Source organism: Rhinatrema bivittatum, chromosome 3 (assembly GCF_901001135.1).
Source record: "Rhinatrema bivittatum chromosome 3, aRhiBiv1.1, whole genome shotgun sequence".
Classification (NCBI taxonomy): Eukaryota; Metazoa; Chordata; class Amphibia; order Gymnophiona; family Rhinatrematidae; genus Rhinatrema; species Rhinatrema bivittatum.
Genome location: NC_042617.1, coordinates 485,878,387 through 485,905,340, shown reverse-complemented (window position 1 = coordinate 485,905,340; position 26,954 = coordinate 485,878,387). Strand labels below are relative to the sequence as shown.

At 41.9% G+C, this 26,954-nt stretch overlaps 1 protein-coding gene across 1 annotated transcript in view; it reads right to left on the bottom strand.

The window, feature by feature from the left end:
• LOC115088626 (adhesion G protein-coupled receptor F5-like) overlaps positions 1–26,954 on the bottom strand; it is a 207,810-nt gene that overhangs the window by 16,062 nt on the left and 164,794 nt on the right. Inside the window, exons 5-8 of the mRNA XM_029596886.1 lie at positions 26,263–26,415; positions 21,143–21,249; positions 14,754–14,812; positions 2,831–2,973 (exon numbers count right to left, since the gene is read on the bottom strand). Coding sequence (XP_029452746.1) covers positions 2,831–2,973; positions 14,754–14,812; positions 21,143–21,249; positions 26,263–26,415 — 462 coding nt within the window. The remainder of the gene's footprint in view (positions 1–2,830; positions 2,974–14,753; positions 14,813–21,142; positions 21,250–26,262; positions 26,416–26,954) is intronic.

Here is a 26,954-nt window from a genome sequence, read left to right as displayed (position 1 = left end):
TAGTACAGTGTTGATCAGTTTATGGTCCGACCAGGGATTGTGAGGCATGTGGGGTGAGAGGAGGAAGAAAGTTGCTGATTTATGAAAATGAGGTCCAGCGTATGGCCTGCTTTGTGGGTAGGATCTTTAATTAGTTGTTTAAAACCCATGAAGTTTAGTGTATTTAGGAATGTTTCACAGCTCGGAGAGAGGGAGATACATCCACGTGAAGATTAAAGTCCCCCAGGAGTATCGCTGGTGTGTCGTATTAATGTGCTTGGTTATATTTTCAATCAAAGGTGAAGGATCAGATTCTAGGTAACCTGGGGTAGCGTATATGAGACCAATTTGTAGGTGGGCAGCTTTAAATACTGCGAATTCCAGGGAGTGTGATGATATAGTAGTTTTTAGCTCCATTCCCAATGATTTTCTTGCTGCAAGGAGGAGACCGCCTCCTCGTTTTTTGAGTCTAGGAATAGAGAATATGTTGTGCGAGTGCGTAGGGAGTTGGTTGATAATGGCGATGTCTTCTGGTTTTAACCATGTTTCAGTGACTGCAAAAAGGTCAGTGTTTGTTTCCAGCAGGTAGTCATGCAGGAGGTGTTTTCTTAGTCAAAGACTGTGCGTTCAACAGTGATAAGGTGAAGAGTGAGAGGCCGAGTAGTTGGTTTAGGGGTGAAATGATGATAGGAATGAGTCTTTTTTGTAAGGATGTGGTGTAGCTTGTTTTTTTGTTGTGAATCTCCTGAAATTGTGGATGATGGGAATAGTTGATAAAGTCATGTTTGGTTATGTGAGTAGTTTAGTTTAGGTTCGCTGTGCTTGATTTAGATGTGGTCCTTTGAATTGGTGGTAGGATAGTATAGTGATGACCCTGGGGTGTAAATTCTGATTGGCGGTGATGAAGATATAATGCTTGCGGAGGGCTTGCAGTAGTACGGGTTGATGTTGAAGTTGTTCTGTACTTACTGCAATTGTCCAACTGTTGCGTTAGTAGGATGGTGAAGCTCCAGATGTCTGCACTCAGGTCTGCACTAAGGGGCGCACAAAGGGGCAAGCCCCTTTGACGCGCTCCTTCGACGCGTGGCGTTCGACGCGTGGCGTCTGGGTGGTTTTTAATTTAAATGGCCGCTGGGCCTCAGCCGATTGGCTGCCTTGCAGCCCTCTGTAGATTGGCTGGCTTTCGGGGGCGGGTTTCTCACCGCGTGGCTGCAGGGAAAAACGGAGCCTGCCTTGCCTCGCGGTCGGCGTCGGTCCTGTCGGGTGAGAGTTTAGATAAAAACAGGCCTTACCCCGATGGACGCCGGCGCCGATTGCGCAGGCCTGATCGCCCTTCTGAGCCGTCTCAAGCAGCGAATTCGTTCGGTGAGTTGCCAGGGAAAAGGGCTTTTCGCGGGCTGGTTTATAATTTAAAGGGCCGCTGGGCCTCAGCCGATTGGCTGCCTTGCAGCCCTGTAGATTGGCTGGCTTTCGGGGGCGGGTTTCTCACCGCGTGGCTGCAGGGAAAAACGGAGCCTGCCTTGCCTCGCGGTCGGCGTCGGTCCTGTCGGGTGAGAGTTTAGATAAAAAACAGGCCTGATCCAGATGCTTCCGCATCAAGCTCATAGCAGTCTGCTAAATGACTGAATGCCTACATTTCAAAACTGGGAACTTAAGTAGTATCAACAGTGTCTTTTTTCTTGATCATGGTGGACATGTTTCCATTGATGATTTTGGATCTTGCCCCGGGAACCAGGGGATGGGAAAGGGAATTGGGGATCTGTGTTCTTTGTATTGTTAGTTTGGAAATTTGAACTGGGGGGTGTCGAAGTGTCCCACACCCCCTAGTATTTTGTTAGCTTCATTAGAAAAATTCAATAAAACATTTATACATAAAAAGGGCATGTACTAATGCTATTTCCAGTTTTACCAGTTCTTCCCCAGTTCGTCAGTTAAGAGATAAGTCCTCCAACATCTCCTGGCTTGATAGCCATCACTCCCCCCAGTTATCCCCAACCCTTAAAACCCCTCAGATCTGTCCAGTTTCTTTTCATTTTAACTTTCATGGCATCCAAAGCAGAAATATAGTTACATGGCAGAGGACCTTGATACATGCTGGGTTGCGTAAGTATTTACATGCACATCTCAGATTCATGCCTCGAAATGCCCATGCCCCACCCAGACCACAATCCGCCCTTTTTGGAAACTTTTGAGATGTGCACACTGCGGCATTTACATGTGTATCATGGGTGCTTTTTAAAATATCTTTGGCGCACACGAGTCTGACCTATTCACGCATCACCTGATTAATATGCACCTCTAAGTTAAGCATGCTTTTAAAATTCACCTCTAAGCTAAGCATGCTCAGTTTTCTTTTTCTCCTGCTTGGTAAGCTTAGCACAGAGGTGTTGCTTGTCAGTGCAGAGTGAAGAGAAGGAAGAGCTTGTACATTTCTGGTCAGGAGGTCTAAGGAGCTGAGTTTAGCATGATCATGCTACTTAGCTTCTCCATAGTAAATAATAGGCTCATGTTAACACCTGTCCGAGGTAGGAATACAATAGAAACCATTTAATGAGCATTCACAAAATAGTATGGAGGATGAACATATATCATTTCCATATGATGTTCCTTTATTTGCATGGATGGACATGTACATTTTTGCATGCTCTCATTAGCATCATCCAAGTTCAGTTTTTCCTGCATAGCTCACTATTTTTAGTATGCACACAAGAACCTTAACAAGTATGGTAAAGTATATTACATAGGTCCCCCAAATTGTAATCATACAAAAGGTGATGTTCTCCTAATTTTTATGTATTATAGCACTAAATAGAGTTCAATGGGAAAAAAAACACCAGAAGTAGAAACTTACAAGTAATTGTTGCTGTAATGGGTGGATCCCCAAGAACAAAACTTTTAGACAGATTTCTTATTACTTCATTGTTTACAGCGTCTAGTTGTTGAGGTGTAAATTGTTCTGTTAAAATGTTGTAGTCGGCAATAACACTTCCTGGACTAAAAAGTAAAAAGCAATAATTAATTAGAAGTTAGAGCATTCTAAAAAAAACAAAAACAATTTCTCTTTTAATGGTTTTTAATTCTTTTTTAAAATTTATAGTGAATGCCATACGCAAAAAAAATATTAAAAATTAAGGTATTACAACACCATAAAGAGGAGTTTTACCTTATAGACTTCCTCACACTATCCCAGCAATGTGCATCTACCCAGTTCTATAGCATTTGCCACTAGGGCAATATAGCTTCCATATATATTTAAGCATTCATCTCTATACTATGGCTACCAATCAATATAACACTTTGAATGTGTTTTGAGATAAACAAACATGTCTGCTAGGAATAAAAGTTAAGATCAACTTATTTCATTCAGAATTGTTAAGACCACCTTCAGGTTCCATTAAGATTTCATTGGACTCTGGTTTTTTTTGCTCTTCTTTCAACTGAATATGGAGTCAAATTCAAGATACATATGCCATGGTAAATATAAAAAGGCTCTAATAAATTATCCTGAACCATAATCAAAACAATGCGACATGGTAGTGGCCAGAGCTGGAAGATGCTGTGGTGCATAGGGAGAAGCATAACTAGCAGAAAAAAGAGAAGTGATTATGCAATTGTAGCCCCCCCTTGGTCTAGACTCTGAATTCCCATGTGCTTGGGGTGGGGAATATCACATGACAAATTATATTTACTATATGATTTATCTTCGGGTTTGTAGCCTGAGTGGGGGATGAGACAGGGTCCCAGTCACCCCAATACCACAATTCTGTGCCCTTCCCAAACAACCTCTCACTTGTGGCACCACAGACCAGATAAAATCATCACACCAGAATAAAACAGTAATTAACCCTTATACTAGTATTGTGTAAGTAGACAGTAAATCCAACCAGAACATTAAATAGGAAAAGTATAATAGTGAAGTATAATATAAACTTGCAGTTTTCACATTTTAAATCAAGCAATGCAAAAATACACTGGGTATGGCCTGTTAGCCAGGGCAACCAACATACTCATATGGATAGTAAAAAAAACCCCAAGGAATTCTAATAGAGAAAGGTTGAAGTACACAGCTTTCAAAAACTGTCTTAATCCCTGAGTACTCAAAAAGGGGGTGGGTGGGAACAGATCCACCCCAATGTTACCAGATTTTAAAGAGTTACCCTGTTCCACATACAAAATTGTGTGGAAAAAAACAATCAAGAAAATGAAGAAGTTGTCCCTCTTGATAGTGGAGCTGGCTAGATGACTAACCAAATAAATGAACACTGCAGTGTGTGAAAGGTTTCTCTCTCCTGGGGAGCTTCCCCAAATGGTTTACTTGGTACTAAACAGAAAGCTGGCCTGGTTTCAGTCTCTTACAGAAAGACCACAGTCCATCAGCTTCTCCTTCTCAGCCCTATCTCGTATGACTATACCTGCCAGCAAAGGTTTGCTCTTGAGTTCGGCTGAAAGGCTAAAGCAATTAAGGTGAGATATTGAATTTGTTACAAGCGTCAAGGAAAAAAAACCTCCCTCCTCTGCTAAAAATAGGTTATGTGCAAAGCTTATATTAGTTAACTCAGACTCTTAGGAGAATGATCCAGTCATGTGGTCCTATACCTGGATATCTCTGGAAAGGAAGTCTCTTAGTGTCTCAGCTCCTGGCTCCTCTGTTCCTTGTTGGGATTTTACATGTAGCTCGGCTATGAAGCAAGAACAACTGTCTGTCTTTCTATTTCCTCAGAGTGCAGACTTCTGTCGCTCCCTCTCGATAATTAGCTCGTCAGGAGAAGAACTGATTGTAGGGCTGCCAGATGCACTCCTCTCTTCCTGTCTCTTGTCTCTAATTCCTGCCCATCCCTGCCCTGAACACACAGACGAAGCCAGAAAAATTGTGCCTTTTCTTCTTAAATGGTCTTAGAGCATTCCTTTGGCTTCCTCCTCTGCTGGCTATGTAGTGCTGTTTTCTGGGCAGGCTAAAAAGTCAGACATTTTCCCAGCTTGTTAACACTATGAGTGCTAGATTCTGGTTTTTGCAGAACATTTGTCATTCACAAGAGAGAACACAGGAGTGTTGATGTATTTTTATATTCTTTCACCTTGGCTGCAGTGGTTTGCAGTGTCTGCAGAGTTGAAAACCACTTTTTACAGGTCACTCATATCCAGACACAGCTCGGTCCACATTGTAAGGCTCCAACACATGATAAACACATGGGACATATAGGGAAGGCAATACACAATTGATGTTTTCAGAGTATCCAATGTTTTGTATACACTCTGCACCTGATAGTGAGGGATGCCCTGGGGCTGGGTCCAAGGACCATGAGAATGAATACTTGGCAAAGCTTTTAGAGAAGGGCAAGAAAATAGCAGGGTACTTCCACAGAAGTGTGAAGGTAGGGCAGCTTCTCTGAGAGAAGCAAGAGGAAATCGGGGATGCCTCTCAAGCTACTTATTGTCAATATTGGCCTCCGATGGAATTCCACCCTATCTCATGCTGCAGAGTTTAATGGAGTGGCAGATACCCATTCATAGTCTGTATCAGAAAATAGGATAGGTATGAATTGCCCCAGGGCATTAGAATTAGACAGTCATGAAGCGGCTGGTAGAAATCCTGAAGCCCTTCAAGGATTCCACAGAGGACATGAGTTCCAAAAGTGCCTTCTTGGGTGATATTATCCTTTTAGTAAATTGTCTGATGGAAGAGTTGGAGGGCTTCTGTTAGGACATGAGAAATAAAAGAAAGGTGTTGTAGTTTGTGGACTCCTTGCAGTTTAACGTGCAAGAGAGCCTGAAATCTCTGATTGAAAAATGCATACATACTTGCTACACTTACTTCATCCCCAGGAGAAAGGGAATTTCACCTTGGAGTCCGAGTATGAAGGAGAAGCTGGAAAGGATGGTCTGTCAGGATGAGAGCCAGAGGCACAGGGATAGTAGAGATGTAGTACAGGAGGAAATAGTGGCCACCTCAAACAGTAATACAAGCAGGAGCAGCACGCACACAGCTAACATTTCCTCCCCTACCACAATATGCCATAGCCATGCTGCCTGCAAATAATCATCTTTCCTGGCATAGGCCAGAAGAAGAAAACAGCTGGCTAGAAGAAAGACTCTCATCCCACCCGGCAAAGGAGAGCTCAGTGCTAAGGTCTGTGAAATGCTATCTCACCAAGTCCATTGAGGACTCGAACATAGATACACTTGCATATTGGGCACATAAGTTTACTATCTGCCCAGACCTAGCCAAAGTGGCATAGTACTGTCTTCCTTACCCTCCAACAGGCATGTCCATGTAGTAAATGTGTTTTTTTTGATGATAGGAGACATTGTGAGCCCTTATCACTCAAGGTTGGTGTCACATTTAATGGATAAGCTGGTATTTTTAAAATAATCTCCCTCTGCTTGGGTTTCCAGATTTCCAATGCGAGTGGTAAGATGAATGAAAATACCTTAAAGGCCTTGCTTTCACGCTACCTGCCAGTGCCTGCTATGACCCAGGTTTACTACCCCAAGGATCTATTACCTCTTGCCTGCCTGCCAAACCCCTAATACCACCATTAGGGACTTGCTGCCCGATGCCTACCTGTAATACCCCTAATCCCATCATAGAGGACTTGATGCTTCATGTCAAGCTGCCATACCCCCGTACCTCTATAGGGAATTTGCTGTCTCATGTTTAGTTGCCATGAGATACTTGCTGCCACATGCCTACTTGACATTCTCTTTATTTCACCATAGGGAACTTGATGGCACATGCCTACTTGATATACCCCTAATACCACTATGGGGAACTTGCTGGCACATGCTGTCTGCACAATAGGGGATTTGCTGGTACAGCCTATCTGCCATGCCCCTTATCATCACAGGGGACTTGCTAGCACATACCTACCTGCTATACCCATAATACCACCATGGGGGACTTGCTGGCACATGCAGCCTACCTGCCATACTCCTTATACCATCACAAGGGCCTAACTGTTATCACTTGGCCTGCCTGCCATGCCATTTATTCCACCATAGAAGTCTTTGTGCTACTGTTTGTCCTATCTGTGTATGGAAATTTTGATGTCTTCATGTTGCTTGTTGTTGTTTGTTTCTTGGTTATACTTGGGGTGTTTGTTTTTCCCCAGAAAAAGAAGATAAAAATAAAAAATTCTTGTCCCCCTCCATCTATTTTACAGTTTTTTGTTTTGTTCTAACACCTCTACAATGATCCTAGCCTGGTTCTCCCATTCTGTTGATTGCACAGGGGTGTTTTGTCATCAGAATAAAAATGTGAAAAAAATGAAAAAGAAACAAGTTTATCTTATCATGCACTTTTTACCTCATGTAGCCTAGCTTCCATACTCCTAACACCACCATAGGGGACCTACTGCCTTATGCTTAGCTACCATATCAGGAAAGTGTTGTTGGTGCCCTCTTTTGAAGCCATGGATGTTCTTCTCATACCAGCTTTCTTCTTGGTTTGTAATACTGGGGTGTTTTGTCTCCAGAACAAAAATGTGAAAAAAGACAAATGATACAGGGTTCACTACCATGGCACAGCACCTATTCTATAGTTCTTCATTTTCTCCTACCCCTCCATAATCCCATTCTGGTACTCCCACTCTGTTTGATGGTGATTATATTGGGGTGATTTGTCCACAAAAGCCCTCAGTCAGAAGGAAGAAATACAGGAACAAGAGAAAAGATGCTCAAGAGAAACCATTTCCTGAATGTCATAACAGAGTAATGAGAGAGAATTTGTGCAAACCAGAAAATCAGAAAATGAAACAACCAGAGTAGAGATGTGAATTGTGGTGCCCTATCGTCTTAACGATTGAAATTGTGTGGCAGGAGAAGAAAATCGTGTTTGGCACGATTATTTCGTTGAAAAATCATTAAAAATCGTTTTTTCCGATTAGTGCGCACTAACTCCCAGTTAGTGCGCACTAACGGGAGTTAGTGCGCCCTAACAGAAATTGATACAATTTGACACTTTTCAGGTCAGTTAAGGTCAGTTTAGGAATGAATATGTATTCCTATTGGCTGCCCTCTTATTTATTCATGTTACCAAGGTTCCCACTGACAGTATATGGGGGGTGGGAAATGGAAACAGTTGGTAGCTTGACAAAAAAAGTAATGTGATCAGTCAATGTGACTAGAACTTGTGCCCTAACCCTGATACCAGGGGTGTTGTGATCTTCATGTACACACAGTGCCCTATCCCTATTAATACCAGGAGTGTTGTGATCTTCCTGCACACAGTGCCCTAACCCTGACACCAGGGGTGTTGTGATCTTCCTGCATGCAGTGCCCTATCCCGCCTGCATTACTAGTGAGAGGTTGGCTTCACAGACAGGGGGGAGCTGCCTGACCCTCCCCCATGTCCCAGCCAGTGAATGGTGTGTGGGTGAGGGGAGGGGGGGAGGAGGATGGTGAGGCTGAAACAGCTCCTTCCCTGCATTACTAGTGAGAGGCTGGCTTCACAGACAGGGGGGAGCTGCCTGACTGTAGTAGATTGAATAAAGATCTGATGTTTCTGCTCTCCTCACACCAAACAAAAGCAACACACAAGCAGAGAAGCCCTTCTTATAAAGTTGAGCTAGTGAGTTAAGTAGGAGGAAAAGTAAACATACTGGTGGCCAGTGTGGCTACTTAAAAAAATACACTTACCAACAATCAATTACCACATATATTTGAACTGTGTATAATAGTTCCAGCCAGGACCACCTTTCTAAAATGCACAGTGATTGGCAAATTCAACATGCACTAGCATTTCACATGCCTGCTAACAAAAATAATAAACAAACAAGTTCTAGTCACATGAGTGATGATCATCACATTACTTTTTTGTCAAGCTTCCAACTGTTTCCATTTCACATCCCCCCAACCATTACCTCAGTGGGAACCTTGATAACATCAATAGATAAGAGCACAGCCAGCCAATAGGAATACATATTCATTCCTAAGTGACCTTTACTGACCTGGGAAGTGTCAACACTTTGTTTCATTTTCTGTTGGTGTTCGTGAGTTTCCAGTTCCATTTCCCATCCCCCCAACCATCACCTCAGTGCGAACCTTGGTAACATCAATAGATAAGAGGGCAGCCAGCCAATAGGAACACATATTCATTCCTAACTGACCTTTACTGACCTGGAAAGTGTCAATTTGTATCATTTTCTGTTAGTGCGCACTAACTCCCGTTAGTGTGCACTAACACGATTTAACGATTTTTAACGATAAATCGTTAGAATTTCTATTGTATTGTGTTCTATAACGATTTAAGATGATATTAAAATTATCGGACGATAATTTTAATCGTTGAAAAACGATTCACATCCCTAAACCAGAGTTCAGTTATAGCATATGAGAAAACATTCTAAATAATGCAACCCTCACAACTTACTAGAAAACCAAATCACATGCATTAGAGAAATGGTTTGCATGTTCTGAATGTGATAACAGCTTCATTTGGCAAGTCCATTTTACAAGAAAATCAAAATTCCACCCAGCAGCTACAAGTTCAAGCAGGGAATTTAATAAAAGCTTATTGCAAGAAAATGAAACTTAACACAGTTCATGTTCTTGTGCTGAATCTGAAAATATGATGTGTGCTTCAACAGAATGGTATATCCCATGTCACTCTGCCTTGCTGTTATATCTCTCATGCTACACCTTGGAGGTCTGTGTGCCACTCAACCTTGCTGCCAGTTCCAGACTTTACACCTTGGAGTTCTTTTTGCCTCTTTGTCTTGCTGTTGTACCCCAAACCTTACACCTTGAGTTGTTCTTGCCAGTCTGGGAGGGGAGGCATGCTTTATATCTTTCATGTTGTTTTAATATCTTGAAGCTACTCTTAGTGCTGCTGATCCCTATCAGTATCTTGGTGTTTTTCCTATCACCTTTTCTGCTTTGTTCCCCTTCATAGTGCCTTAGAATGCTGATGCATTTTTTGTGCCCATTTGCCACTCATGATGCCTTCAAAGGTTCATGCCAATATTTCTGGTGCCCTCTTTTGAAGCTTTAGGGTGTGCTTTCCACACTAGCTTTCTTCTTTGATCTGCTGATGATGCTTTAAAGAACTCCTGCCAATTCTGTTACTCCTTTGCCTCTTTACAGAGCCTTAGGCTATTCATGCCACTTTTGGTGTACCTTTCCAAAGTCTAGGTAGCTTGGAGTCCTTTTGCCATTCTTATGATTTCTTCCCATAATTTCCATGAGAACTGATGAGAAAACCAAAATAGACTGCACTGTTTCCTCCATTGACTTTAATGGCAAACAAAAAAATGAATCAAATGAATTAACAAATATTGTTTTCATTTTGAAACTAAAGAAATGAATTAGGGTCCCCATGAAACAAACTGACATCCCTAGAGATTGAAGGAGAGGTGAGGAGAGACATCAGAGACATGAGAGAGGTAGTCAAATACTGAAAAGGTAATAATGATGCGGAAGATTTAACCTTTTTTCATGGAAGAGAAATTCAAGTACAAGAGGTGGCGAAATGAGGCTCTGAAGGGACAGACTCAAGAGCAAGGTCAGGAAATACGTTTTCATAGAAAGGGTCATGGATATATGGAATGCATTTCTGGAATGGGTGATGGAGGTTAAAAAAGTATGAACTTTAAGTGGTGAATTTTTAGACTTACATGGAGGTTGTACATGTAAAATTAACACATATACGCATAAGTAACCTCTCTGCAGCAAATTTTCAGAAGGGCTGGAGTATATGCAAACTGTCGCTGCTGCAGAGAAATATCCATACAAAAGAGAGCATTTCAAGAGCATTCTGGGTCAGGGTTTGGAAGTATGCACACATTTATGTACAGTATTTTATAAATGGAATATGCATATATATCATTAAACATGTACATATGCTTTTACACCTAATAATCAAGTCAAGGAAATTAAATCCATCTTCTCTTTTTTTGGCAGTTTTGGGTGGGATGTCTGGAAATAATGGTGGAGAATGTGGTTGAACTTTTGGAGAGTGTAGGTGGACTGGTGAAAGTCTGAGTCACTTATGCAGGAGTAGATGAACTAGTGCTTGAAAGTATGCACACAAGTGTTTTCATAAGCAAGACATGTGCATGCATCAACTAATTTTATAAAATACTTACCACTATGCATAAATTGAGGGCTCAATTATTTAATGCATAAAGCATATACATGTGTTGCTATATAAACTGTGTGGATTCCTGCATTAAAAAATGTGCATGCACTGAAGCATACATATGTATTTTCAGGGAGATAATAAGCAATATTTTATAAACTATTCAGGTATAATCTTAAGTGTACCAGTTTCTTCTGCGTTTATGTGCTGAATTATGTAAACAATTGAAAATTATATTTATTTGGATATTTAGATTGATTACAATTTTAGTTTAGCTTAGTCTAGTTAGTCTAGTCTAGCAGGGCTAGAAGTGTTTTAAAAGATTGAAAGTTTATATGAGGTAAGGACATTGTTTTAAAACACTTTATTGGAATCCCAGTTAAAATGTAGTCCATATATTAAAAGGGTGAAGTTTTATTTAGACTTCCTCAGAGTATTCAAGGAGACTTTTCTTGATATTGCTAAAGTGTATTATTTGCCTGTTAAAAGTGTTTTTTCAAATAGAGCTCAGCAGACCTCTTCTTCCCCTGTGTTGGATATTTCTGCTTTTTTAGAGCATTCTAGTTTAGAAAATCTAGAGATGGCCACCTTTATAGTGACCTTCTCCAGAGAGACAGATAAATAATGGACAATGAGGCTGTTCTTTCATGCATCTAATAAATCCTTTATCAATTAAGTTATATCTCTTTTTCTAGATGTGACGAAGGACACACAGATTAGTAAGAAAGTTTTTCTTGCAAAAAGGTCTAGAGTTTTAGTCTTGGTGAGATACTCACACCGGTAAAGTTGATGATAATTCAGAGGAGATGAAGCAAATCACTGTGAAAATGAAAGATGTAGTAACAGAGCAAATTGAAAAACTATGGAGTAACAACTCCCTAGGGTTGCATGGTATTTACCCCAGAGTTCTGAAAGAACTCAAACATGAAATTGCAAACCAGCAGGTGCTAGTAATCTGTAACCTCTCTTTAAAAATAGCCAATGTAATGCAATTTTTAAACATGTTTCCAGGAGTCATCCAGGAAACTATAGACTGGTGGGCCTGATGTTCGCACCAGGCAAAATGGTAGAAATTATTCTTAAAAAAAAAATTACTGGCCATGTGGATAGACATAGCTTAATGCTGAAGAGCCATCATAGATTTAGCAAAGGGAAGTCTTGCCAAACCAATCTACTAGATATTTTTAAGGTGTTAACCATGTGTATAAGGGCAAGCTGGTTTCTATAGTGTATCTGGATTTTCATTTCAGAAGGCAAATGACAAAGTCCCTTATGAGAAATTCCTCAGGAAATTAAAAAATCATGGGATAGGAGGTACTAATGCACTATGGTGCATTGGTAACTAATTAAAATACAGGAAACAGAGGAGGACTAAATCAGTTTTCCCAATAGATTAAGGTAAATAGTGGATTGCTCCATGAATTTGGGACCTGATGCTGTTTAACACATTCATAAAATATCTGGAAAAAGGAGGAATGAGTGAGGTGATCACATTTGCAGGATGACAGAAACACATTTAAAGTAGTTAAAACACAAGTAGACTGTGATGAACTGCAGAAGCACCTGCAAGACTTGGGAACTGGGCATTAAAATGTCAGATGAAATTTAATGTGACAAGTGCAAAGTGATGCACATAAGAAAAATTAATCCCAACTGTATGCAATAATGCTGTGTTCTGTATAAGGACTTGCCACCCAGGAAAAGGACCTTGAGGTCATTGTAGACAATTCACTGAAATCCTCAGCTCGGTGTGTGGTAGAACTCAAAATAGCTAATAAAATGTTAACAATGATATAGAAAGGAATGAAAAGTAAAAAGAGAATATCATAATGCCCCTGTATCAATCATTGCTTTTTTTTATTGAAATAAAGATTCAAGATTCTTTCTTATGTTGGGGAAAATCAGGGCTGGTGCTCCGATTAGGCAAACTAGATGGTTGCCTAGCATGCCAAAATTTTGGGAGTAGCAAAAACCTGCCAGCATGAGATTCAGAAGGGCTTTGTGCTAGAGCCAATACTGCGTTGTGCTGGAGCTGCTGCCAATAGGTAAGTTGGAGAGAGGATACATAACCAAAGGTTCACCTAGGGTGCCAAATACTCTTGCACTGGCCCTGGGGAAAATCATGGCAACCACCCCACTTCCTGCAGGGCTGCAGGTTTTAGCTCCATCTTTTCATCTTCCCTCCTGCAGGCAGAAGACATAAGAGAGAAGCACTTTTACCTGATGGTACCCTCCTCTGCTACTTTCATGGCATTGGAAAAGCACCAGGGGAAGAAGGAGGTTGAAAGAGCACTATTGATGCTTTTCTTTCCCTGTCTCCACCCTCCCCCTCTGGTGCTTTTCACTCTTTCTCCTCACCCTCCCTTACTAATGCAGTCCCCATTTTTGATTATTTTTTGGAGGGGACAAGGACTCTGGAGGTCTTCTTGACGGAGACCTGGGTAAAGAGAGATGGAACAAAGTGCATTTACCCTATTTTTGGTCTGGAGTTTTGGAGACCCTTTTACCACTAGAGAAGAAAGATTTTTTTTCTCCTTCCTTTCTCTCGTTTGGTTGCCCTTTTCACTAAGGGGTAGATTTTTAAAAATTGCGCGATCGCGTACTTTTGTTTGCGCAGCAGGCGCAAACAAAAGTACACTGGATTTTATAAGATATGCGCATAGCCGCGCGTATCCTCTAAAATCCTGGATCGGCGTGCGCAAGGCTGCCGATTTTGGGCAACCGGCGCGCGCCGAGCCGTGCAGCCTGCCTCCATTCCCTCCGAGGCCGCTCCGAAATCGGAGCGGCCTTGGAGGGAACTCTCTTTCGCCCTCCCCTCACCTTCCCCTCCCTTCCTCTACCTAACCCACCCCCCCAGCTCTATCTAAAACCCCCCCTATTTTTATCCATGGATTTACGCCTCCCGGAGGGAGATGTAAATCCACGCGCGCCAGTGGGCTGCTGGCGCGCCGAGACCCGATCCGGGGGCGGTTCCGGAGGGCGCGGCCACGCCCCCGGAATGCCCCGGCCCGAAACCACGCCCCCAGGCCAACTTGGTACTGCCAGAAGGAGATCTAAGAGAACAGTGACTATGGAAGAGTTATGAAAATTGGAACTTTTCATTTTTGCTAAATAATTGGAACTAAAATTCTAGCCATTCCACAATGGGAAAACGTTTTAAGTAAATTTGGAAACTGGGGAGAATGTTTACACTTTCTACAATCTGATTAATTTGAAAGAAGTGAGGAGCTAAAGACCTTTGCTGGATAATTTTTCAATCTGTTAATCAACTGGATTTAATATCAAAGAGCTGTAAAGAACTTTTCATTGAAAGCCACTCATATTCCAGTATGTTTATTGCTGCTATAGTCTTTGGAGATTATCTGTGCTGTTTATAGAGGGATTGAAGGGGCTGTGTAATAGTAACCAATGCAAAAGGGCCTTAAAGTTAAGCTTCCCCAACAGGGAGCCCTGGATACTCGGATTCATTTGAACACCTTTAGAGAAGTTTGCAAACAAGATCCACACTTAGATTGTGAGCCTTTGGATCTATTATCTGCGTATTACCATCCAAGGATTACATTTGGAAGACTCACAATAGACGCCAGTGATACTTGAGGTCCCAATCAATCCAAGGAAATGTTAACCGACAGCTGATCTCAGAATCATTTTTCCTAATTCATGCATCCTTAAAATATTTTTTTCTGTTTTGTTTTCTTACCTGAAACCTGTAACGCTTGTGGATATAAAGCCTGGTAAGATTTTATAGTTGTCGTTAAACTGAAAAATAAAACAAAGTACAAATGAAAAGATTTAAATGGAGTACGCAATGGACCAAAGCTGCATAAACCCTGGTCCTAGAGGGCCACAAACTGGTTTGGTTTTCAGGATATCCACAATGAATATTCAACAGGCATATTTCCATACATGTGGGGCCTGATTCATCAAAGTTTTTCTTATAAACATAGAAGGGAGAAAAGCCTTAATGAATCAGGTCCTTGGTCTGATCACTTGGTTACTCAGAAAACCAGACCTATTTGCGATCCCCAAGGATTGGGGTGATACACATAGGAAAATCATCCTAAATGTGTAAGGCACCATCAGCTTCCTTACAAGACAGTATGTCCCTGTAGAAGTAACATTTAAAGGAGACTAGCACCATCTTCCACAACACCCTCACTGGAAGTGTTGACATGGATGATTCTGTTTTTTGTAAGCGTGCCCCCCGCCCCCCACCTAAGATTTTAAGATATATAGAACTAGGAGATCTCTGGGTAGAATGTGTTTTTTTCCTTCTCTCCTGCATAACGTCTGCAGGCCTGATCCCTTTTGATCAAGCTTTTTGGGAGCTAAATATTTTACAATTAGCTAATATCTTCCATAGTTCCTCCCAAAATAAAGGGAGCTATAGAAGGCTTTCTGTATTGTCCCATCTGAACAATTCAATTCTGAACTGCAGAAACCTAAGCAGACAGAGAGGACACTTCAAGTTCCACTGGTAGGAGAGGGGATCTGTACATCCACCCAGACATTGTACTCAGGAAGATGCAGGAATAAGAACTACCTAAGCTTAAGGAGTAGAGTCAAGGAATAAATGCCACCCCAACATCTGGAGGAGGAGAAGGGCATAGAAAACAGCTTTCATCTATGCCACAGGTGTCAAAGGTGGAGGAAAACATAAGAACATAAGAAATTGCCATACTGGGTCAGACCGAGAGTCCATCAAGCCCAGCATCCTGTTTCCAACAGTGGTGAATCCAAGTTACAAGTGCCTTGCAAGTACCCAAACATCAAGTAGATACCATGCTATTGATGCAAGACACTATGACATTTTTTTTTGGGGTGTGTGTGTGTGTATGTGTGTGTGTGTGTATATGTGTGTGTGTGTGTGTGTGTGTGTGTGTGTGTGTGTGTATATATATACATACAGTTCTCTCTCTCTCTCTCTCTATCTATATATATATATATATATATATATGTCAAGAAAACTCAATATTGCTGGTGATTCCCTGTTAAAGGCCTTTGCGTTGACTATTTCAACATCTTGGTAGTTGGCTTTAGTTGTGATTGTTACTTAGAGTCTGTTCAGATACGATTTCATTCATTTTACTGCTTTATTATGTGCATAATTATGTGCATTATTAATGTTTTTAAAGAAAGTGTTATACACCAGTTTAGATGATTTTCTTAAGGCTAGGATTGCAGTAAATAAAGATTTTTAAATAAATCAATCAATAAATGTAAAAGTATGATGGCTAATGGGCATCTTTATAAGATTGCTCTGGGAGCAGTAATGAGGGGGCCATTGTAATCCACTTTGAAGTTCCTGAAAAAGAAGAATATAAGTAAATGAAAATCTCATGGGGAGAAGAGCCTTACTAAAAGGGACTCATCAGCATTTACAGGAAAAACCTAATTTCAAAAGGAAAAGTAGGAGATCCCAGAAAGGGGTGAAAGAATAGTACCAACTCCCAAGTTTGAGATTTATCAGCAAATGTACTATGGATACAACCCACACTGATGTATATATGCCATTTTTATTTTTGACAATTCTTCATGGTAGAAGATTTGGTTGGAACACCAACACACTATGTGTGGACCTTTCTTTGGATTAATTGTGTAGAACAGTTAAAAGTCTTGGGCCCTTAAGCTACAGTAGGGATGTGCAGCAGGGACGGATTCGTCCCATTCGGTATTCGTATTTATCAGACCCAAATCCATTGCATCCGTTCTCAGGGGACCCCAATCCGTTCATTAGTTACATATGCATTTGTTTCCCAAAAAAAAACCCCATCCCAACCCTTTACATTTAATTTACTACAACCCCCACCCTCCTGACCCCCCCAAGACTTGCCAAAAGTCCCTGGTGGTCCAGCAGGGGTCCTGGAGTGATCCCCTGCACTTGGGCTGTCGGCTGCTGGTATTCGAAATGGCGCCGATAGCCTTTGCCCTTACTATGTCACAGGGGCTACCGGTGCTCCTACCATGTGACAGGGGCCGACCAATGGCACCGGTAGCCCCTGTGACATAGTAAGGGCAAAGGCTATCGGCGCCATTTTGAATACTGGCAGCCGACGGCCCGATTGCAGGAGCACCAGGGACTTTTGGCAAGTCTTGGGGGGGGGGGGGACTCCTGACCTAGCTTTGCCCTTACTATCAGGTCGATCCAGTAAGGCCGCGGTAGAAACAGTGCGGCAGTGTCAGGCGCACCCTTCCTCCCCGCACCCACAGTTCTCTTCACTAACTCCCCGATACTCTCCTCTAATCGCATGCAAATGCATGCCGCGGCTTTAAAGCGGTAGGGAAGGGTTATGGCCGCGTAACCCATTTTACTGTATAGGCGCTTAATACAGCGCCTATACAGTAACCAGGGTGCGACGGTACCTGTCATTTCAAATGGCATTTCAAATGGCATTTGGAATGACAGGAACCAGGAAGTGTAAAAAAACACGAAAAGTCTTTGTTGCTTCGTCGCTGTGTCTCTCCTCCCGGAGCAGGGCACGAAAGCAGCCTTGCTCCGGGAGGAGGTGAGGCACAGCGGCGAAGACAGACGGGAGAGGAGAAAAAGCAGAGCCGAGCAAAGCAAAAGCGTGCAGCAAGCCGGCGAAATAGACCTGCGAGCAGAGGCAATAGCAGCGGTTCGGTAAGCCTGGCACCCTCCTTGATGTAGTACGTTCCGGATGCCCCCCCCCTCCCCAGCGCGCCCGCCACTACCCCTTTCATCAGCTGCATCCACTGCGACCCGGCAGTCCCATGAGGCCTACAAAAAAAAAAAATCCCCGGCTCCCGCGCCCCCGCACTGGCCCGCCGACTAAAACCCCCCCCCCTCCCGATCGGGCATGTAGGCGGCGGCGACGAAAACCAAAGCAATTTTTTTTTTTTCAAAAAGCAACATCACACATTGCATAAAATAATTTCTCCAGCCTTAAAGCGACTTACTTTTGGGATCTGTCAAGTAAGTCGCAAAAGTAACTTACTTTTCTGAAGCCATCACGATCGTAGCTCAAGACGAAGATGGCCGCCTGCACGGGGGAAAGCGTGCAATTGGCCGCTGAAGACGTGAGGTCACGTCTTCAGCGGCCAATTGCACGCTTTCCCCGTGCAGGCGGCCATCTTCGTCTTCGTCCGGAGGAGCTAAGATCATGTTCCTGATGGCTTTAGAAAAGTAAGTTACTTTTGCGACTTACTTTTGGGATCTTGACAGATCCCAAAAGTAAGTCGCTTTAAGGCTGGAGAAATTATTTTATGCAATGTGTGATGTCGCTTTTTTTGCTTTGCTCGGCTCTGCTTTTTCTCCTCTCCCGTCTGTGCCTCACCTCCTCCGGGTCGCAGTGGTAGCATGGCGCTGTGAGGGGGGCGAAAGGGTATATACCCATTAACGGATTTGAGTGGGAGCGCTCTGTGAAGCGGGACATGCCCGTGAGGGGCATAATGGGTGGATGCAGCTGATGAAAGGGGTAGTGGCGGGCACGCTGGGGAGGGGGGGGGCATCCGGGACGTACTACATCAAGGAAGGTGCCAGGCTTATTGTTTTATTGTGTTTGAGTATCTTAAGCGGTGTCGATGGATTTATTACACAGTCCTAACTCCTACTAGGGGGAGGCGGTAAACTAACAGGTTAAGGCCGCGGCAAAACAGCGCGTTCCTAAGGAGATAATATCAGCGCCCGTTACAGTATCGGAGGGGAATAGCTAATTCCTTCATTATACAGCTTTTTCGTTCATTTACATGCTGGGTGCGGAAAGGGTTAGGTGTTTATTTTAGGAAGCGCTAAGGACGCGTGAAACTGGAGACTGTATGGCTGGATGGCCTTACTCGTCTGTATTGTGCGCTCCCAGCACGTTACAGACGGGCAATCTTTAACTGCACGTTACTGGATCGACCTGATACAGGGGCTATCGGCGTCATTTTGAATACTGGCAGCCAACAGCCCGAGTGTAGGAGATCGCTCCAGGACCCCTGCTGGACCACCAGGGACTTTTGGCAAGTCTTGGGGGTCAGGAGGGTGGGGGGTTTATTCGTTAGTGATACGTTGTATTTGTGGGGGTTCGCCATACATTTCGTGATCCCCATGAATACAATGAATATGGCATATTCGTTGCGGATTGCCAACACGTTGCAAACGAATGCACACCCCTAAGCTACAGCACCAGCAGCACCCCCCCCACACACACACACACACATTTGGAGAACTCCAGGGTGTAGTGAGTTTGGTGAGCTACTGACACGCCATAGTGAACCCCCTTGCCAAAAGAAGGCTAATATTAAAAAAACATAAAACAGATAATGTATCCAGTTACATTTAGCTGGATAAGTTATTCTGGATATTCAGTGGTATAAATATCCCACTGAATATTCTCAATTAAAGTTATACAGCTACCTTTAGCCAGATAACTTTTGAATATTGCTGGTTAGGTTTAAAGTTATCCAGCCTCGTGTGGCTAGGTAACTTTAGACGTAACTGGTTATATTCACGAGAATAAAGCTGGTTAAGTGGTCATAATGAATTAAAGAAAAAAAAAGTACATCATGGGCCTAGCAGCCGGAATCACAGCCCCCTACTTAAACTGTAAACCATGGGCCCTGCCGGGCTGCACCTCCCCCATCCACCAAAGAGGATTTTAAAACTAAAAATGCAAGGGGTCCAGGGCTGGTTTTCCCCACTCGCTGCCTGGTTCCACATAATTTTCTAACAATAAGCCCTTTTCTGCATCTCTCCCTCTGCTCCTTCTACTCCTTTTCCAATGCTAAAAACCCTAAATCTGGATTACTTTACAAATCTCAGTTTTCTGCCGGGATTGTGGCACGTTGCTATCATGATCCTGGCCAGCTCTTTCTGTTTTACTGTGTCATCAGTGCTGGAACTGGAAATGTAGATCTCTGTGCAGCCATCTATGCGCATATGTGGGGGCCGTGTGGAGTTTGAAAATTATCCTTCCTGGAGCTCTAGCAATGTACTAGAGATCCATAACTGTTAGCTGTAATCTGATTTTAGTCAAGGAGAAATCTGTGACTGCAGCCCTTCGAAGGTGTCCATCTCAAGGATAGAAGGGCAAAGCCATCCCACAGGGGCTACAATACGTACAGGTATAAGGGAGATTCTGTAATAGAGAATTCCACATTAATTTTGGGAAAAATCTCTGGAGCAGGTGCAACTTCATGCTTGTAAGTCCACACAAGCATAACCCAGGAATTTTCAAAGGAGACATTTGGACATATATACCCCTGGACTTTAGCCCTACTCAGGCTGCTGAAAATTACCTTCTTAAAGTACAAATAAGTTTTGCCAAACGTACTCTATGAAAAAAACTGCTGGACAGTTCAAAATGCGAGGCGGAAAGACCACCATTTTGAAGTGACTGGTGATGCGGTAGGGCACACATAGCCTGCTCCTTTCCTGCTGCCTTGCCAGTCCCAGAGCAGGAGATCTGGCAACGGAGGAAGGTGGAATTTGCTGGATATTTTGTGCCAGTTAGCATGGGGGATAAAATTTACTAACGATAATCTTGGAGTGGGCACATTCAAAATGCTGCACTCACTTTAACATGGCTCTTTGAGCAGATGTGTGCTCTACAGATCATTAGATTTGGACATATTCATGTAAAGCATCGGGATAGTCTGCACAGCAAAAAAAAATCATGCTAAAATCAATGTGATTGATTTTAATGTACTTTTTATATTGTAGGCCTCACAAGGCATTATTAAAAAAGGACTTTTTATCACTCTATAGCTAGGGGGGAAAGTCTTTATGGAATAGGGCCAGGAGGCTCCCTTTCAAGTAGTGGTCTACCAAAACTGGATGAAACTCAGCAGTGAGACTTGAACAGGATATCAGCCAGCTATTGGTGAGTTCTGTGTGGAGAAGTCTGACCAGTCTGGGCCAAAGTCCATGAGGGAGGAGACAGTATCTGTGTGTGGAGAAGGAAGGAATATGGGGAAACCAGGATTCATACCTAAATGAATAAGATCAGGAAATTCACCCTTAATCTGACCATTTCATGGATAAGCCAAGGAAAGCCTTCTAAATGCAGGTATTGCATTACATTCATTTCAAGAATCTGTTTCATAGGCAGATCTTTACAGAAAAAAAAATTATGAATAATAACATACCACTGATTCCAGTTTAGTTTTATAATTTATGTAGAGTCCAGAAGAAGGATTGTTTAAATCCGCTGTAAAAGTTTCCTTGATTGTGAGGGACATGTTCGTTATAATGACTGTCAATGGGAAAAGACATGAACATGAACGTTATTGACTGAAGTTTGATGTTGCTTATTCACAGATTGATGAGCGCAGAATGACTGCAGACACTGGCCTGCTAATTTCCCTGATCATTTTACAGATGGTCTGGGTAATAAAGGAGCAATCTGGAGTACATTAGTAGAAGATGAAGGGAGAAGGGCTAAGAAGTAGTGCATAACTGCACAGGACAAATGCATAGCTGTCACCTTCCTTCCTTGAAGTGCTAGGAGCTGACAGGGAAACTTAAAACTTCAATAGACATCAAATGCTGACCTTCATTCATGTGTCAGGTTCAAGGGGGATGAATTTCAAAGACACTTATGCACCTAAAACCCAGTATTATGCCCATAAGCAGCTCTTTGACAATAGCCCAACACAAATATGTATAAAAGTGTGCATGTAACTTGATTATGCACATATTTTTATGAGCGTTCACAATATGCACTCTGGCAGAGAATGGATTTGTGATGTAGATAGAACTTCCTGCGCAGAGTTTTGAATTTTCAGAAGTCTGTATATTAAGGGGGTCATTTTCAAAGGAGTTACGCATGTAAATGTGACATACTATCGTAGCAATTTTCAAAAGCTATTTACTCGAGTAAAGTGCACTTACTTGAGTAAATCCTATGGACAATTCAATGGCATATATTGTAGCAATTTTGAAAAGCCCACTTACTTGAGTAAAGTGTATTTACTCGAGCAAAAACCAGTTTTGCTCGAGTAAATGCTTTTGAAAATCTGGCCCACAGTTTACAAGCAGAAGTTGTGCCACTGAAGGTCATTTTATAACACCATGCAGAGCGCACAGAATTAATTTACCATTGGAGTGAAGGAGTAGCTTTGTGATTAGAGCAGTGGGCTGTAAACCAGATAAACAAGGATTTCAATCCTGTTCATGCACCTTGCACAAGTCACTTCACCTTTCATTGCGTCAGATACAGACTTAGGTTATGAGCTTACTGGGGACAGGGAAATGCACAAAGTATCTGAATGTAATTCAATTTGAAGTGCCTGAAAAGCAGAGTATAAACAATTTTCAAAGCAATTTTATGCACATAAATACTGCTTTGAAAATGCTGGGGTAAAGGTCTCCCAGAACATGCACAAGTTACACCTGCACCCAGCAGTGCGTAAACCAAATCCTATCCCTGCACGGAGCACCTACCGTGCAAAAACGTTATCACGTTATGCACATATGTTTACATGCACACCTGGCGGGGCTATTCTCAAAGATCCATTTCTACACAGGGAGATTAATTTTATAACAGTCTGGATAGGGTTAAAGTTTGCTTGTAGAAAGTACAGGCAGACTTACCCACATATCTGCTTTGAAAATTAATGAGCGCACGCACACCCATTTGCACCTCCTAGAGGTTTTTTAGGGTTTTTTAAAACTTTATTTGTAGCTGGGAGGGCTCCCTCACCAGAATCTACTTTTTTATTTTTGGTTTGTTTTTTTAATAGAAGGCAGGATAGCAATAGAAGCGGGATGCTTTAACTCATAACAAGAACAAAAGCACACCAGAGGCAGCAGTAGGAGGCTGCCCCAAATTGTGTGTTTTTATTTGTAAATGCAGCTATACTCGCATATAAGCTGATGCCCCGGTGCTGCAGTTTTGAAGCTTCAGCCAAAGGTAAAATGGAAATGGTCCATGGAGGGAATCACAAGGAGTGCAGAAACATGTCACATAGTCCAGTTTTTTAATTTCCAAATAATCTTTTTATTTTTACGTGGCTGGCAACTCCACTGTTATAAAAATACTTCAAAGGGTCCCCCGACACGGACCCGTGTTTCGCCGAGGCTGCGTCGGGAGGGACAGGCAGTATTTTAAAGAAATCAAAGTTGACTCATAAACATTTTTCAAGGAGCGCCAATGTTTATGAATCGACTTTGATTTCTTTAAAATACTGCCTGTCCCTGCCGACGCAGCCTCGGCGAAACACGGGTCCGTGTCGGGGGACCCTTTGAAGTATTTTTATGTTAACAGTGGAGTTGCCAGCCATGTAAAAATAAAAAGATTATTTGGAAATAAAAAAATTGGATTATGTGACATGTTTCTGCACTCGTTGTGGTGGAACTGTTACTATTGAGTGCAGTTTTTGCTCTCTTTGCTATTTGGATTTGCCATGGAGGGAATCCACATGTACTTTTACAACCACTTGCAAAGAGGTGTAAATGTGCACATAGTGCCTCCGTACCCTTATTTGAATACAGGGAAAAAGTTGAAAGGGGGGAAAGTCTGGCCATCAGTTATTTCTATAAGAATATAAGAACATAAGAAGTTGTCATACTGGGTCAGACCAAGGGTCCATTAAGCCCAGCATCCTGTTTCCAACAGTGGCCAAGCCAGGTCACAAGTACTTGGCAAGTACCCAAACATTAAATAGATCCCAAGCTACTATTCCTTATTGATTAATAACAGTTTATGGACCTCTCCTCCAGGCTTGGATTGGGCCTCCTTACCCTAAAACAATAAAACATTGCCAGCCGTAAAATAAGAACAAGGGGAAGTCTAACCATTCCAAGGTACTCGGCAGACAAGGGTGGGGCGGTAGCAGTAAAGTTATGTAAATATGTATGCCTAATAACCATTTTATAAAAATTGCCCAGAAGGACCCTGTTTATTATTTAGAGAATTTTGCAATGTAATAGAAATGAAAGCTGCAGCCATGTCATTCTCCAGAACAGAATGTCGTTGTTTTTGATATGAGCCCAATTTTTGGAGGGAAAGGGGATTAGGAGATGGGAGCAAGGGTGAGGATGGAGTGGTATTAGTGAGTGGGGGGTCATACCCACAAGGTGAAGCTATTAGCTGGTGTCATTCATGACATTTAACGTCTATTACATGTGTGCTACTCCGAATCCTCTACAGAAATTCTAATATAACTGTTTCATTTAGATAACTTTACATTAATACAATATGATCCTAGTTAATTTGACTGTTTCATTTTCTTGTACATTTTATCTTGAGCTCAGCACCATATCTGATAGTAAGTTGCTTCTGATTTTTTTCACCTTATTCTTTTCACCATTCACTCTGCTCACTGCATACCACTACCAGATTGAATATAAACTGTATTGCACTTTCTCTGTGCTTCACAGGCACAACTCCCATATCTTCAGATTCTCAGTAAGCCTTATATCCTCTCTTTGTTGTCTTTTCACTCTTTATGCTATTGCATGACAGACTACTTGATTTTCCTAGTTTTCAGGATACCATTAGTTTGGTATAAACATTTTCTCTCTATTCTTTCTCCTTGTTTATTTTACTTTTAGCCTTTATTTTCTCCATCTATTTTTAACAATTCCAAATCTATCTCTTCTGCAGATACTGCAGTGGCTTTCCTAACTGATTTGTCTATCCATTTTTTTATTTCTTGCTATTTGATAACCTGCTTTTCTATGAGTGGTCTTAAAGTAGAGAACACAGAAGTCCACAATACAACTATGGTCCAAAAAACCCCCCAAATCCACTAAACTGAAATATAAACAATCATGCATATGGTCTTACTCAGGGCCAGTGCAAGGGTATTAGGCGCCCTTGATGAACCTTCACCTTGTGCCTGACCCCTCTCCTCCCGTTGGTCCAGACCCCAGTTCTGGCCCCGACTTCATTCACTCAGACAGGCCCCCTCTCTTACACACACTTAGATTCCTTGTCTCTTTCACACAAGCACCCTTACAAAGGTTCCCTCCCTCTCTCTCACTAACCATTGCTCTCTCATATACACACATTCCCTCTCTCTCTCACACACACACACGCACACACACATACACACACACACACCAACACACACACATACAAACAGAGGCGCAGCTCACAGCTCGCTGAGTCTATGCTTCTTTCGGCCTTGAGTGGGATGGGCTCCGCTCGAGGCCTCACATGACTACTCTTTGCTGCCCCCTAATGGCTGGCACCCTAGGTGACCGCCTAATTTGCCTATTGGGACACACTGGCCCTGGTCCTACTTTTCAACTGGTAATTGGTTTTATGGATTTATTCTTCTACTGTGGTAAAAGGCACTGTATTAATTATTTTAAAAAATAATATTTAAAAAGGGAGAATGGTTGATGTTGAACCTTGTTGGCAACCATAGCTCATATTCTCATGTAATACATTGTACAAATTGAGATGCATATCAGCATTGTTTTATTAATGCTCTGTCCCTACACCAAACAAGTTCACTTAGTGAACATATTGCTTTTCATTTAATCACAAGGATATAGCCACACTGACCATGGGAAAAACTGGAGTCTTGGTAGGTTGTGTGATCAATAAAAACAGTGTTATGCGACACGTGAATAAGGGACCTGTGTGGTCTTGAAAGCTCATGCACTACAACAACTTTATCTATTGGTCCTTGAAAAGATATTTCAGTCTTCTAAGACTCCAGTGAAATCACGCTCATAATCAAACTAACTGCTTTCAAGTCACATACCATCAGAACTATAATACACTGATACTGCATTTTCTGGCCTTTATCAACCATGTGGACACAGCAAGTATTTTACAAACATTATTTCTTTATAATTAGTAAAATATGTCTTTGCTATATGAAATATTGCAGGGTTTCACTGCCCTTTTGTCTGAGGCATATCAGTCATATTGCAATTAGTTACAGATATACAAAACTTGAGCCCTTTCCCACTATCCCAAAGAAAACATGAACCCCTTTTATACAGTTTTACTCTTCAGTTTCATTCATTACATTAAAAATAATAATTGCTTATCGCTTTGAAACATAATACTCTACCAGTTATACCAGGGGTTCTCAACCCAGTCCTCAGGGCAATCCTAGCCAGTCAGGTTTTCAGGATATCTGCAATAAATATACATGAGGTGGATTCCATATACTGCCTCCATTGTATGCAAATTTATCTCATGCACATTCATTATGGATATCCTGAAAAGCTGACTGGCTAGGTGTGTCTCAAGGACTGTGATGAGCGCATTGTATTATACTGAGGAAAAGCCTTTTCCTCTTACCTTGAGATGAAATCAACTGACAGTATGGCCCTTCCAAAGGAAAAGTACTGATACAGGAACAGTTCTGTGATGGTGCACTGGAACACGTGTAGGTAGGCCATTTATATCTGTTTTCACAGCAACATTGGGTTGTATTCCCACTGATATTGCATACTTGTGAAAAGCACAAATCAGAAAAGATGTTATTTGTATGACTTGTAGGCTTCTCCCAAAAGCAACTGAACATTTAGGTACAGTCTGAATTTCACTGCGTTTCTTAGTTTAGTAATTAGGTTTACATACTGCAGAGTTCCTAGGACAAACTGTACTGCTAGTTTTTTCTAATTTAAAAAAAAAGCATATAATCAGAACCTTAAAAGTCCATCCTATTACCCAATACAATCAAAAACAGACTGCATCATTTGTGCTGATGCCAAAAGCACAAATAAAAATAGTAATTACAAACTTTTAAAGCTTTTCGTAAGGCAATTTAATGTACTGATGCTTCCAGAGCCAATGTTTACCCACAGTATAGCGTATGTAAATACAAGAAAGCAGCCAAATCACTCCAGCTTAACACAAAACTTGATTACCTAGCCAACATTTTGGACCCTTACCTTAGAATGTTATCAGGGCAGCTGTTTTTCTTATTTTTTCTTGATGTGGAATGATCCTAGCCACACCACAGGGTTTGTGATTTTTGCTTGGTGGAA